At 36.8% G+C, this 12,817-nt stretch overlaps 1 protein-coding gene across 1 annotated transcript; it reads left to right on the forward strand.

Annotated features, from left to right (window-relative positions):
• Positions 1-1,033: 1,033 nt before the first annotated feature.
• Positions 1,034-4,937, forward strand: irx4b (iroquois homeobox 4b). Its single transcript, XM_048201230.1, has 6 exons — positions 1,034-1,342; positions 1,446-1,598; positions 2,822-3,061; positions 3,156-3,268; positions 3,390-3,706; positions 4,003-4,937. The coding sequence occupies exons 2-6, from the start codon at positions 1,554-1,556 to the stop codon at positions 4,581-4,583; spliced, it is 1,296 nt and encodes a 431-aa protein (XP_048057187.1). The 5' UTR covers positions 1,034-1,342; positions 1,446-1,553; the 3' UTR covers positions 4,584-4,937.
• The last annotated feature ends 7,880 nt before the right edge of the window (positions 4,938-12,817 follow it).

Here is a 12,817-nt window from a genome sequence, read left to right on the forward strand (position 1 = left end):
CCTTCTTTACACAGATGCGGCACCTAGCAACATTGTAATCAATTGTGTTACATGTGCTCTGACCTATAGGCAAAAGAAAAAAAAGTCTGAACACTGAATTAGATGGTTACAGTGCTTTCAAACGGGGATGTCTATCACTGTTTCAGTCTCTAATGAAAAGACTTCTGGACCTCAGGAACAAAGTGTTAAGTAAATGCACTGAAGTGCCCTCATGTATTATACATTTTAAATGAACTCTGGCAGGCCAAACCTCTCAGCCACAATGAAGAAAGAGTCCAGAGGTGGCTGAGAGACACATTTAGGGTACTGTATGTGATAAAGGATTGATTGATGTCCAAAAATATATATATACAGGACCGAAATGTGACTGTGCTGTAACTGTCTTCACAGCGTCACTTTTAGAATTGAGTTTTAAAAGACTTATTAAATGAAAAATATATTTACCAAAAGATAATTGTACTTCCCTGAGGACAGACCTCTGCCAAACTGTCCAGTAAGGAACTATATATATATATATATATATATATATATATATATATATATATATATATAAATGTAAAATGTTGTTAGGTTGATTTAGTTATATTACATAATATTTTTCAAGGTCACAAGACAAAACATGCTTTACATCGTTTTCATCCTCAAAGTTCAATGGAAGTCACTTCCAACTAAAAATATTGTTTTAGGTAACAATGCTTCAAAGATAAAGATAGTGATAAAGACATTTCATATAGTGCCACTTTTGCTTTTTTTCTTCAGGTACTTTTGCAATTTGTGGAAATAAACTAAATTATTGTGTTGTTTTGAGAACATCTTTGCTATAGTGAAAGTGATTTTTTTTAAACTATAAATAATGTGTTTTTCTCTCCTACAGTTAACAAATTAAAATAATTACCAGGTCTGTTTTGATATCGATCTTAGGCTGATATTTTTTATGTAGCCTAGGTGTTATAATTTTTTTTTTAACCAATTCAATGTTATTTAATGGTACAAAAGTGTTTGATAACTACATAGAAAGGCAATTATGGTAATCGTTTCTGGGCGGTCATCAATCATGTGCGATCGAGCTGTCTGTGCACTGAGTCAGATGTGTGATTGGCTGCTGGCGGGCAGGGAAACTGAACACGTCCTCATTAATGTGAGCGAGACCCCGCGGGCTCCTCACGAGGACACAAGCGCATCGTTTGACTCTGAAGTTATGAGCGGCTATAAAGTGTTCCGCTCTATGAACAACAACTTTTTTCGTGATTCGCGACAATTCGCGTTTGTTATCTGGACCTTTAAATCTGATCCTGTGACGTCAGCGTCACCGGTGTTTAAAACAACGTGCAACTGAGCCACCGTTTGTTATGATTTTTTTCAACTTCAACTATACCGCTGTACCACACCGAATCTGTGTCATACATCACTTTTTGCTATTTGTATTGTTTTTTTTTTTATGAAAGACAAACAGAAACCAGGAAGGGACGTTTACCTCCAGTTAATGGACGATTTTCGTGATGAACGGATGACCCGCAGCGGGACTGCAGCTTTCTCTTTGCTGGACACTCATCATGTCATTTACACAGTTTGGCTATTCATATCCTGCAGCACCACAGGTAACTCTTTTAAACACTTTCACACTTCACTTTACAGTGCCAAAACTTGTCACAAGTGCTGGATGTTAATGATTAATTGAATGCACCAATTAATTAAATGTAATCGAGTGGCTCTTCAGGGGAAATGGATGAAAAGACTCCAGGATGATTTTAAAGAAATTATGGAATCATATTTTTTTTTCTTCTTCTTAAGATTAGATTATAATACCTTTAAACCTGTATCTTTTTTTTTTTTTTTATATATATAAATACTCAATAATGAGTGTTGCAAGGTTACACCTGCTAATGTCTCCATTTTGGGCTTGTCCCTCACGCAGATCTTTGAACTTTGCCTTTATAATGAATTTATAAAAACTGTAAACTATAAAAACTATAAAATTTCTTCCTTTGAACTATATATAATTTTATATTTATTCTTGAATTTATATTTCATGATTTTTCAAATGATCACATGAAAATGAGATGTGACAGGGAGACCTATCTATGCCAAAACAGCACAATGACAGATAATAAATATAATTCATTTTAAGATTGATTGAAAGATTGAAGATCTAAAAGTAGTTTTATTAGATATCATTATCAAACTTATAAGTAATGTACACTCTTAAAAATAAAGGTTCCAAAAGGGGGTTTTCGAAGTGATGCCATAAAAGAACCATTTTTGGTTCTCCAAAGTAACTTACCATGAACAGTTCTTAATATTAATAATCTAAAAAACCTTTATAGGTCTTTTGTGCAATGAAAAGTTTATGTAGATGTTAAATGTTCTTCATGTAACCATCACAATTTTTAAGAGTGTATTTGACATTTTAATCTTTAATCTTTTCACATTGATTTTATTTTTTAATAAATTTATTAGGTAATTTACTGCTGGCTAACATGTTGTATATTGTTTACTAACATAGTATATATAAGTGACAATCTCACATGATTTAAAATCCATAAGGCCATGATCATACATTTATACCAGGACTTATATAAAAACATGTATTGCAGAAGTGTCATTTCCAAGATTTCATGTAGTCAGAGGTGAAGAATCATATCCAATCATATCGTGAAACCAAAAACAAATGTTTAGTTTTACTTTTCTTACACATAAGTATAAATGTATAACAATGGAAACTAAAGTTACTCATTTAAAGTCATTAATAATCTAAAGGCTGTGTAAAGTGTTTTATATTTTTCAAGGATATGATTTAACCTGTTCGTCCTTTTGTTGACAGCTTTTAATGACTTCTAACACTCTGAGCGCCTGCTATGAGTCTAATGGTTCTCTGCTGGACACTGGAGTGGCAACTTCTCCTCAAAACTCGCTTTATTGCCCGGTATATGAAAGTAGGCTTGTGGCCTCTAGCCGGCATGACCTGATCCCTACTGCTGTCTATGGCAACTCGTGTTCAAAGAGTCACAGTTATGATACCTACGGCACTTATGGTCCAGATTCAACCTCATGCTATCCTCTGGTACGCATTTCATTTGTTCATTGTTAATGTTACCTAGAAAGTTTGAGTCATCACTGAGCTCTTTTGTGATTATTTACATTTTCCTTTATATTAGGGTAAACTCAGTGAGAAAGATGGTGTGGAAACAGGACATTCAAGAGTTACCCAAAGCTCTGCATATTACCATTACGACTACCCAATTGGACAGTACCACTATGACAGATATGGGTAAGAATGATCACCTCCTTTTTGTTATTCTAGTGAAATTTGGTTGCATCAATGGGCTTTTTGCAGAATTTTCAAATACAGCTATTGTGCATCCAAATAGACTACTTGTCATGTTATTTAGATACGGATCTGTAGATGTGGGCACAAGAAGAAAAAATGCTACCAGAGAGACCACCAGCACACTGAAAGCATGGCTGCAAGAACATAAAAAGAACCCGTATCCCACCAAGGGTGAGAAGATCATGCTGGCCATCATCACTAAGATGACCCTTACGCAGGTGTCCACCTGGTTTGCCAACGCACGCCGGAGACTCAAGAAGGAAAATAAGATGACGTGGTCACCGCGCAACAAGACCTCAGATGAGAAAGAGGTTGACGACCAAGAAGATATGGACGAATCCCAGGGAGAGCTCATAAAAACCGAAAGAGATTTTAATGGTTTGTTGAAAGCTTTTTTTGATGTTGTTATAGTTTTGAAAAGCAAATATTGTACATGTTTCCTATTCATTGTAGTGATAAAGTTAGGTAATCTTTGGTAGTTGTTTTAATTAAAAACGATGTATTTGTAATTGATATCTAGATCAGTCAATTGGTTACACAACTTCAGTGAGCATCTTTTTAGTGAAAATACAGACTTTTAAGCCCAGAATTTACACGCTGCAGTTACAGTTTGACATTTAACATTGTTTTCAGTGTTTTTATAACCTGCTTAAATATTTGTTTTATAACTCTAGACAACCAAGGAAAGGATGAGACAGATCAACTTCACAGCGATCTGGACGATTTCGATCTAGTGGAATCAGATGCCTCTGAGTGCGAATCGAAACCATCCTTTGTTATGCGCGTTTGCTCCGAGACCAGCGAATGTCCAGATAACCACTTTAAAGAAACCGTTACTGAGCTCCCTAGAGGTGTCCATGAATTTAGTGAAGACCACCTAAGATCAACTGCTGAAGACAACCAAACGGCAAAGTTCTACCTTCAACAAGGCCAAAAGACCATTGAGACCAAGCCAAAAATCTGGTCTCTTGCACAGACTGCTACGTCATTAAACCAAGCCGATTACTCATCATGCATGCATAAAGGAACGTCATGCTCTTCTTCAAACTGTGACTCAGACTTAAAAAGGAAACAAGAGTCTCCAGTGGCCACTCTGAGAAACTGGGTTGACGGTGTGTTTCATGATCCTTTATTCAGGCACACCAACTTCAACCAAACTTTCAGCAACTCTACAGAGTTATGGACTGAAGCCATTTCCTCACAGAATACCTACCATGAACACTCAGAACCTATTACTTCCTCTCAGCAACTGTGACGGTGTTTTTTTTTTTTATATACTATTTTTTTTGTCGCACCATCACAAAAATCTACACGCAAGGCTTGGAATCTAATTGTGCTAATGTCTTATTTATTAGTTTTATTCTGTGAGCTGTTGTCATATAAGACCTCCTGAAAGTCTGATGAACTTTATGTATTAGGACTTACCAACACAGCAATGTAGATTTAGGAAGATTGGCACCTTTTTACTTAAAAAAAAAAAAAAAAAATCTGATTCTGTCTTTGTAAAAGAAAGTGATCACTGCTGTATAATAGCACAGTACACAATTTTCCCTCAATCTGAAATCTCAGTTGTTCATCTGGCATTTCTCAGAAATAAAAAGTCATTTTGTGAAGAAAAAAAAAAGAAGAAAAAAAAGGATGTTCGCTGTCCATGGTGCTGAAATGCTCTCAAGTGCATGTTGGTCACTAAAGTTGTTTTATTCGGTTGCATTTATTGTTTGATTGACATTTTTCCCAGTGGAAATGCACAAGATGATTTTACATACATCAGTAATTTGAACCCTTCCACACAATGTCCTATAGAATGGGATGTAAGTTAGAACCACTCAGTGATGTCAAATATAAATACTCAAGGGGTCCTACTGCTAAACTGTTAACTCAATGGTACTTCTAAAATTTGTAGGCAAGCATTGATTTTTCATTAAGTGACTGATATGGCAAGCCGTAAAACTAATTAATACTATAATTAGTATTTTTGTTGTCTGGTACTTTCATTATTATTTTTAATTACCTGTAATTAAGTAGTGACCAGCAGCTTTTGTCATATCTATAGCTATTTATGAGACATCTATACTAACTGTTATTCAATGAGTACTACAATAAAACTAGAATAGACACTAGTAACTATTTGCATAACAGTAGGCCTAAATAAAAAAATACTATTAGTTCTGGACGATTCCATGGAAGTCACAGTGCAACGACGCCAGTGCACTCACCACACACCAGCTATAGATGGAGAGGAGTGAGAGTGATAAAGCCAATTCAATGGATGGGGATTAAAGGGTTAGTTCACCCAAAAATGAAAATAATGTAATTTATTACTCACTCTTATGCTGTTCTACACCCGTAAGATCTTTGTTAATCTTCGAACCAAAATTAAGATATTTTTGTTGAAATCCGATGGCTCGGTGAGGCTTGCATAGCCAGCAATGGCATTTCCGCTCTCAAGATCCATTAATGTACTAAAAACATATCTAAATCAGTTCATGTGAGTACAGTGGTTCAATATTAATATTATAAAGCAACGAGAATACTTTCGGCGCACCAAACGACTTATACAGTGATGGCCGATTTCAAAACACTGCTTCATGAAGCTTCGGAGCATTATGAATCTTTTGTGTGGAATCAGCTGTTCGGAGCGCCAAAGTCACGTGATTTCAGCAGTTTGGCGGTTTGACAAATGATCTGAATCATGATTCGACACAAAAGATTCATAACACTCTGAAGATTAATGAAGCAGTGTTTTGAAATCGGCCATCACTTCAAGTCGTTATTTTGTTTTTTTGGCACACCAAAAATATTCTCGTCGCTTTATAATATTAATATTGAACCACTGTACTCACATGAACTGATTTAAATATGTTTTTAGTACATTAATGGATCTTGAGAGAGGAAATGTCATTGCTGGCTATGGAGGCCTCACTGAGCCATCGGATTTCAACAAAAATATCTTAATTTGTGTTCCGAAGATGAACGAAGGTCTTACGGGTGTGGAACGGCATGAGGGTGAGTAATAAATGACATTTTTTTCATTTTTGGGTGAACTAACCCTTTAAAAGGAGGCCATGATTGATAAGGGCCAATGGAGGGAATTTAGCCAGGGGTTACACCTCTACTCTTTTTATAAGAATTGCCATGGGATTTTTAAAGACCACAGAGAGTAAGAACCTCGGTTAAAGTCTTATCCTAAGGATGGTGCTTTTTATAGTATAGTGTCCCTCCATACTGGGGCATTAGGACCCACACAGACCACAGGGTAAGCACCCCCTGCTGGCCTCACTAACACCTCTTCCAGCAGCAGCCTAGTTTTTCCCAGGAGGTCTCCCATCCAGCTATTGACTAGGCTCAACTTAGCTTCAGTGGGCAACCAGTCTTGGACTACAGGGGGATATGGCTGTGGCAAGTAAAACTGGAATAGGTACCAAAAACAACTGGAATACACACTACAAACTGAATAGCTGATATCTGACGCACAGATCGGCATTCAAATTTGCAGTGGAATATCAACTTGCCACTGCTTGGAAAATGACTATACATCGGAAAAGTAGTATTTACAATGAAGAGCTACTTGTGAAATTGGGAAAGATATGGTCAATATGGGTTACTTGGTAGTGATCAAAAACTACTATAGCAAAAAAAAAAAAAAAAAGTTAAAATGGCTTGCCATAATGTCAAAAATTAACTGGTGCCATTTAGAGCCACTTGAGATATGTGCACCCCCCACCCCCTCCCCCATGTGAAACTAGATCCTAACTTTTTAAAAACAACTAGGAAGAAAGACAAATGGTGTTTGACAGTCTAATCCTAAACCCTGGTGAGAGAGGTGAAGTAACTTATGATTTAACAAATCTTGAATGAAGTAGACAGATTGGCCTCTCACTCTTTTCATCTATGATCATTTAAAATCCCCATGGTCCAGATAATTGGCACAGGCATGGATGTCACACCATCATTAAATGTATCAGGCTGAAGATTTTTCAAATAAAATCGACTTAGATATTTGTGTCAAATTGTCCGTTTGTTATATATATATATATATATATATATATATATATATATATATATAAAATAAAGCATGCAATTTTTTATCGTTAAGCAAAATAAAGCATCCATATTTTGTAGAAATCTCTGTTTATATAAAATTGCATAAAAGTTTTGGCGATCGCTCATTGTGTGTTAATTGTGCGCTTGAAGCTTGCCCTAGATTTATTTATTTATTTGTTCAATCTTTCCAGTTTGAAGCTCGGGATGATGATGATAAAGTATTCATTAGAACAGAGGAGAAACCTGCCACAACCTTGTATGGGATTAACGATTTTAGACTGAATTATTCAGGATGAATTCATCCGAGAATTCCTTTCTTTTTCGGCTTTATAAATAACTTACATATATGGTAATAAATAATGACATCCAGGCATTCAGAAAAGAAACTTGGTGCACACTAAAGAAATAGGAAATTCCATTTTCGTATTTAAAGTTAAAATAGAACTCTGTTAGCCTGTTTGAGAGATATTACGATTTTTTGGTGTATATTTGGCAATAACCACTTTATCCCCTAGGAATCGTTGTATTAATTGTAGTTGTTTTATGATCTAAATCCAATCAAATTAGAATGTTATCACACTTTTTGAGGCAAAAAAACCTTAAACTTTCTCAATCTAAGTTATTTCAGATGTAAATGTTCGTATTTGCTGTATTAATGTTGTATATAAACCTTAATGTATGGTTTAATATGTAGGCCTATACTTCTGATGCATTAGCCTGTTCCTACATGGTCTAACTTCCAGCATATGGGAATCACAGTCAAGGTATTTAGAGTGACAACTCAACAAAGTGTCTCCAATGTAATGTCAATTTGTCTTCTTAGTTATTCACGATTTGGATTACAAGGCTGGGATGTGTTGAGATTTTGCAGTGTTATCTGCAAGCTGTAAACATCTTGATGTCACAGGTCTGCAGAAGCATTAGATCGACTAATTTGTTTGTGATTTTTCTTATTAAGAGCAATTATTTTGCAACAGCAGAATAATAAAACAACAAAATACACATACAGTATGCTGAAAAATATGTATCACTAAATGTTAACAAAACAATAGTTTTTCTTTTATTTCTGGTGGAACTCAGTCCTAAATCATAAGTACCCTACGCACACACATAAACTTTCTAGAGGAAGTAGTTGGAGGAGTCTGTGCTAGCTTTGAGAAACATGACACAGTCTCATGAGTAAAGGTCATGACTCTAGTACATGGGGCAGAAGGGAATTAGTGCAGACAATTAGGTGAAGTTAGCGGTCATATCACAGAGCACTACAGTTTCTTTGTGACAGCTGGAAGAGTAGACTAATTATAATGAGAAGCAGCCAATCCATTCGTGTGGTGAAAGACTGTTCTATGGATTACATATAATGAACCTGCAATATTTGAAAGGCCCGTTGTGGCAAGCAGGGTGGGGCCAAAAGCCGTGGGAACAGAGCAAAGCCAGTGGCACAAGTGTTAAAGGCATAGGGGGGGGCATAGGGGGGGGGGGGGGGGCAAGACAAATAGACAAATATCTTTATTTAAAACTTTATAAAGTAAAATAATGAGCTTCTGGCGCGACAGCCATGCGCATTCGACTTACATCTAAAAAGCATTAACTTCCTCGATGTAGTACAAAATGACATGACGTATTATGGGTTATAATGGCGTAGCATAGAATGTCATGGCATTGTGTACTACGTCACGGAAGTTAACGCTTTTTAGATGCAAGTCAAATGAATATGACTGTCATTATTTTACTTTATAAAGCTTTAAATAAGGATATTTATCTAACACAAATGCATTGATTTCCTTCAGGCCTTTATTAACCCCCCGAAGCTGTGTGGAGTATGCTTTAAGATCGATGGATGCACTTTTTTGGGCTTTAAAATCTCATCCTCCAGTCACTCCCATTATAAAGCTTGGAAGAGCCAGGATATTTTTAATATAACTCTGATTGCATTTGGCTGAAAGTCATATACACCTTGGATGGCTTGAGGGTGAGTAAATTATGGGGTAATTTTCATTTTTGGTTGAACTATCCCTTTAATGAGCGTCACCTGTGCGCCACACCAGTCTCGAATCCCAGAGAGGATGTAAAAGAGGAATGACGAGAGTGAAAGATGAGAGAGGACCAGGCCTGGACTTTACGTTGTCGTTTTGTTTTAGTTTATGTGTCAGTTGCTCGTGAGGGGAAGCTGCTTTACTTTCATTTTGTTGTTTATGTTAATTTTGTGATTTAAGTTACCTTTTAAGTTTCTGCCTTCAACATTGTTACATTGGTGAGGGGGATCGTGGTTTTGAGGAGGTCGGGCAGCACGAAGTAGCAGTGACCGCCAGTGGCTGCCCGAGGCGGTGGTGATGGAGTGTCTTGCCGGAGCAAAGAGGGACCATGAAGGGTCAGAGGTGTCGCCACCATTCGCCTGAGGCCGGAGCCTGTTGCCGTCTGCAAAGATGGGGAAGAGCAGGGAACGGGGAGATCACTGCCGGTGTACTGATGATTTTTGAAATCATGTCCCGCCCTAAAATTTTTTTTCTTGTTCAATAAGCAATTTCACTTGGATATACATGCATATTTCATGCTCACTTTAATAACTCACTTTCATATGATCATAACAATTTAGATCAAATTAAGATTTGATCAAAGAATGGAAGATTTGTGAAATATGGGTTTGAATAAAATTATGAAATAAAAGAACAGTTCTGTTACAATGGAAAGAAATGGTGATAACATTGAAATGTCATATATATACACCACAAGTTCTACAGAGCAAGTTAAACCGTGAAAGACAACGTTTTTTGCGATCCTGCAACATCCTTCTGTATCTCTGCTGGCTCCATTTTAGCTTCATGAATAATAGAGAGCACTTTTCTATGCAGCACAATTCATATGCTCAGTTTCACCCCAAGATTTTGCTCAGAGCAATGTTTAAACTAGCCAACCACCTGCAATTTAGACGCCTCCTGATAAAGAAAAAAGCCACAGCCCTTAACAATGAAGCCTTCCCCTTACCTATCACACATATTGGACAGGACAGAGCACAGATGAGGGTTAATTGGCATCACGCTGTCTCTTGCCTTCTGTCACCAGCCCCAATTATAGCAGCATGGCTGCCTTTCTCTCAACCTGAGGGGCCTCCAGCCGGAAAACTCAGTTCCACTGCATGCACCACTAGAGACCAGGCTTCCTCCACACTGCCACAAGGCCAATTTGGCATGGCCGTGCCGGCAGAGAATACTCTTGATGAAATATATATATGATCTTCCTCAAACATGTATTGTTCCGCACTAGTGTTTCTTATCAGACTAAACCCCCCTTGACATTCTCCAAACTTAGCAGGAACGAGACAGGAACGCAGCTCACCAGTGCTTAAAGATGCAGGTTACTCTGTTCTTTCACCCTTTGCTCCTTTTCATGTCATCCTGCAGAGTCTGTCGGAACAGGAAAATGTTGATTTCTGTACGCGAACTGTAAGCTGACCGGTGTTATTTCAGAGCTAGAGGACAGTATCTGATTATACACGAGACCTCTCAGATCATTTAAAGGGTTAGTTCACCCAAAATGAAAATTCTGTCATTTATTACGTACGACCTTCACTGTAAAAAAAATCCCGTTGTTTCTACGGAAAAATACCGGCAGCTGTGGTTACCAGAACAATACTGTAAAAATGACATCAAACCGTAAACATACTTACGGAGTTACATGTGAATTTTACATTTTAAATATGTATATTTAACATTGGATTTCAGTACACTGTAAAAAAATCCCAGTAAAATTTACGGTAAAATAACATATTTCATTAACTGATATAATGTTAATTTACCAACCTAATGAAGTACTAATATCTGTTTTGTATCTTTATAATACACTGACAGTCACCAAACACAGTGGTGATAAGAGTCACATGATGAATCAAAGTTCATCACAAGTAGCTTTTCCACAAGCTGAGGAGGACAATACTAATATATAGAAGGAGCACACAGTGTCATTCACACACACACTAAACACCATCATGGTAACATGCATGAAATTTTAAAAATGCAATAAACATTAATTTAACAACATTAGATGTAACATAAAACCCTAATGTACATAACTGATTAGAAAAAAATGAGAAAAACTAAGAAGAAACAGAGTTATTTCAACAAAAATATATCAAATGTGAAGTGTCACGCAGGGAATTGTGGGAATGTCAATTTACGGTTTTTCACTGTAAATTTTACAATGAATTGTTATTTTTCACTTTCAAAAACTGTGAATTTAACGGTATTTTACCGTAAAATTACATTAAATGTACCGTTAGATCTATTACAGTTATTCACCGTATATAGTACGGAAACTTTCTGTAAACCAATTAACAGTTTTTCACCGCAGCATTTTTACAGTCTTTTACTGTTAAAATCACGGTAATTTTTTACAGTGTTCGTTAATCTTCGGAACACAAATTAAGATATTTTTGTTGAAATCCGATGGTTCCGTGAGGCCTCCATAGGTAGCAATGACACTTCCTCTCTCAAGATCCATAAAGGTACTAAAAACATATTTAAATCGGTTCATGTGAGTCAGGCCCGGATTAACACAGTGTTGCCCTAGGGTGACCACATTTGAAGTGCCCCCCCCCACCCAATTCAACTTATATGCTAGTGCAACATGAACATATCATAATAAATATCTTTATTTCCATCATAAAAGGCATATATGAGGACTACATGCAAAACCATATACGTATAAAAAAAAAAAAAAAAAAAAGCAAGCCCAAGAAAGATGGTTGCAAGCAATCTGAATTCAGCAACACAGACACGCGCAGCAGCAAAACACACACTGAACTTTGCAAGCATCTAAAGCCGGGGACACACCTAACGATTAGCTGAAACATTCTAAGACTGAACAGAACACACATACCGATTGTTTCCTTCAACTGGAGCCGATTTTAATCGTTGACAGTCGGAGAAGAACACAAACGTTTACGATTGAGACCGCTGCTAAGCAACACACTGTGCGCGGGATCTTGAAAATGGATGTAAACAAACAGCTGGCGCTCTTCATCTGCAGCTATATTTGTGCGGAAAATAACAAAAAAAAAGAGGAAAACGCACACTTTGTTTTCAACAGAGAGAATTTGAGGTGAGTAAACTTTGGTAAATTAATCTATTTTTAGAGCTTGCACTCCGGTGGTGTCGCCGTTGTTAAGCAACGATAAGCTGCAATCCTCAATGAAGCTTGTTCGACTTGAAACGGCACTGTACAGACCATTAAATTACCACAGAAGTAAATTATACTACCACAATGCGACCTCAAAGGGCACTTTCACTTTCGCGATCAAAGGGGCAGGGCTCTTTATATTCTCTCTGTATATATTGTATCATTAACTGTTAATTTTGTATCCGTATCTTTCCAGATAAATAATATACATACAAAACATGATAAAAAAGTCTAACGTTAGTCATTATCTTTATCACTTGTTGCCCCCTA

Source organism: Megalobrama amblycephala, linkage group LG9, assembly GCF_018812025.1.
Source record: "Megalobrama amblycephala isolate DHTTF-2021 linkage group LG9, ASM1881202v1, whole genome shotgun sequence".
Classification (NCBI taxonomy): Eukaryota; Metazoa; Chordata; class Actinopteri; order Cypriniformes; family Xenocyprididae; genus Megalobrama; species Megalobrama amblycephala.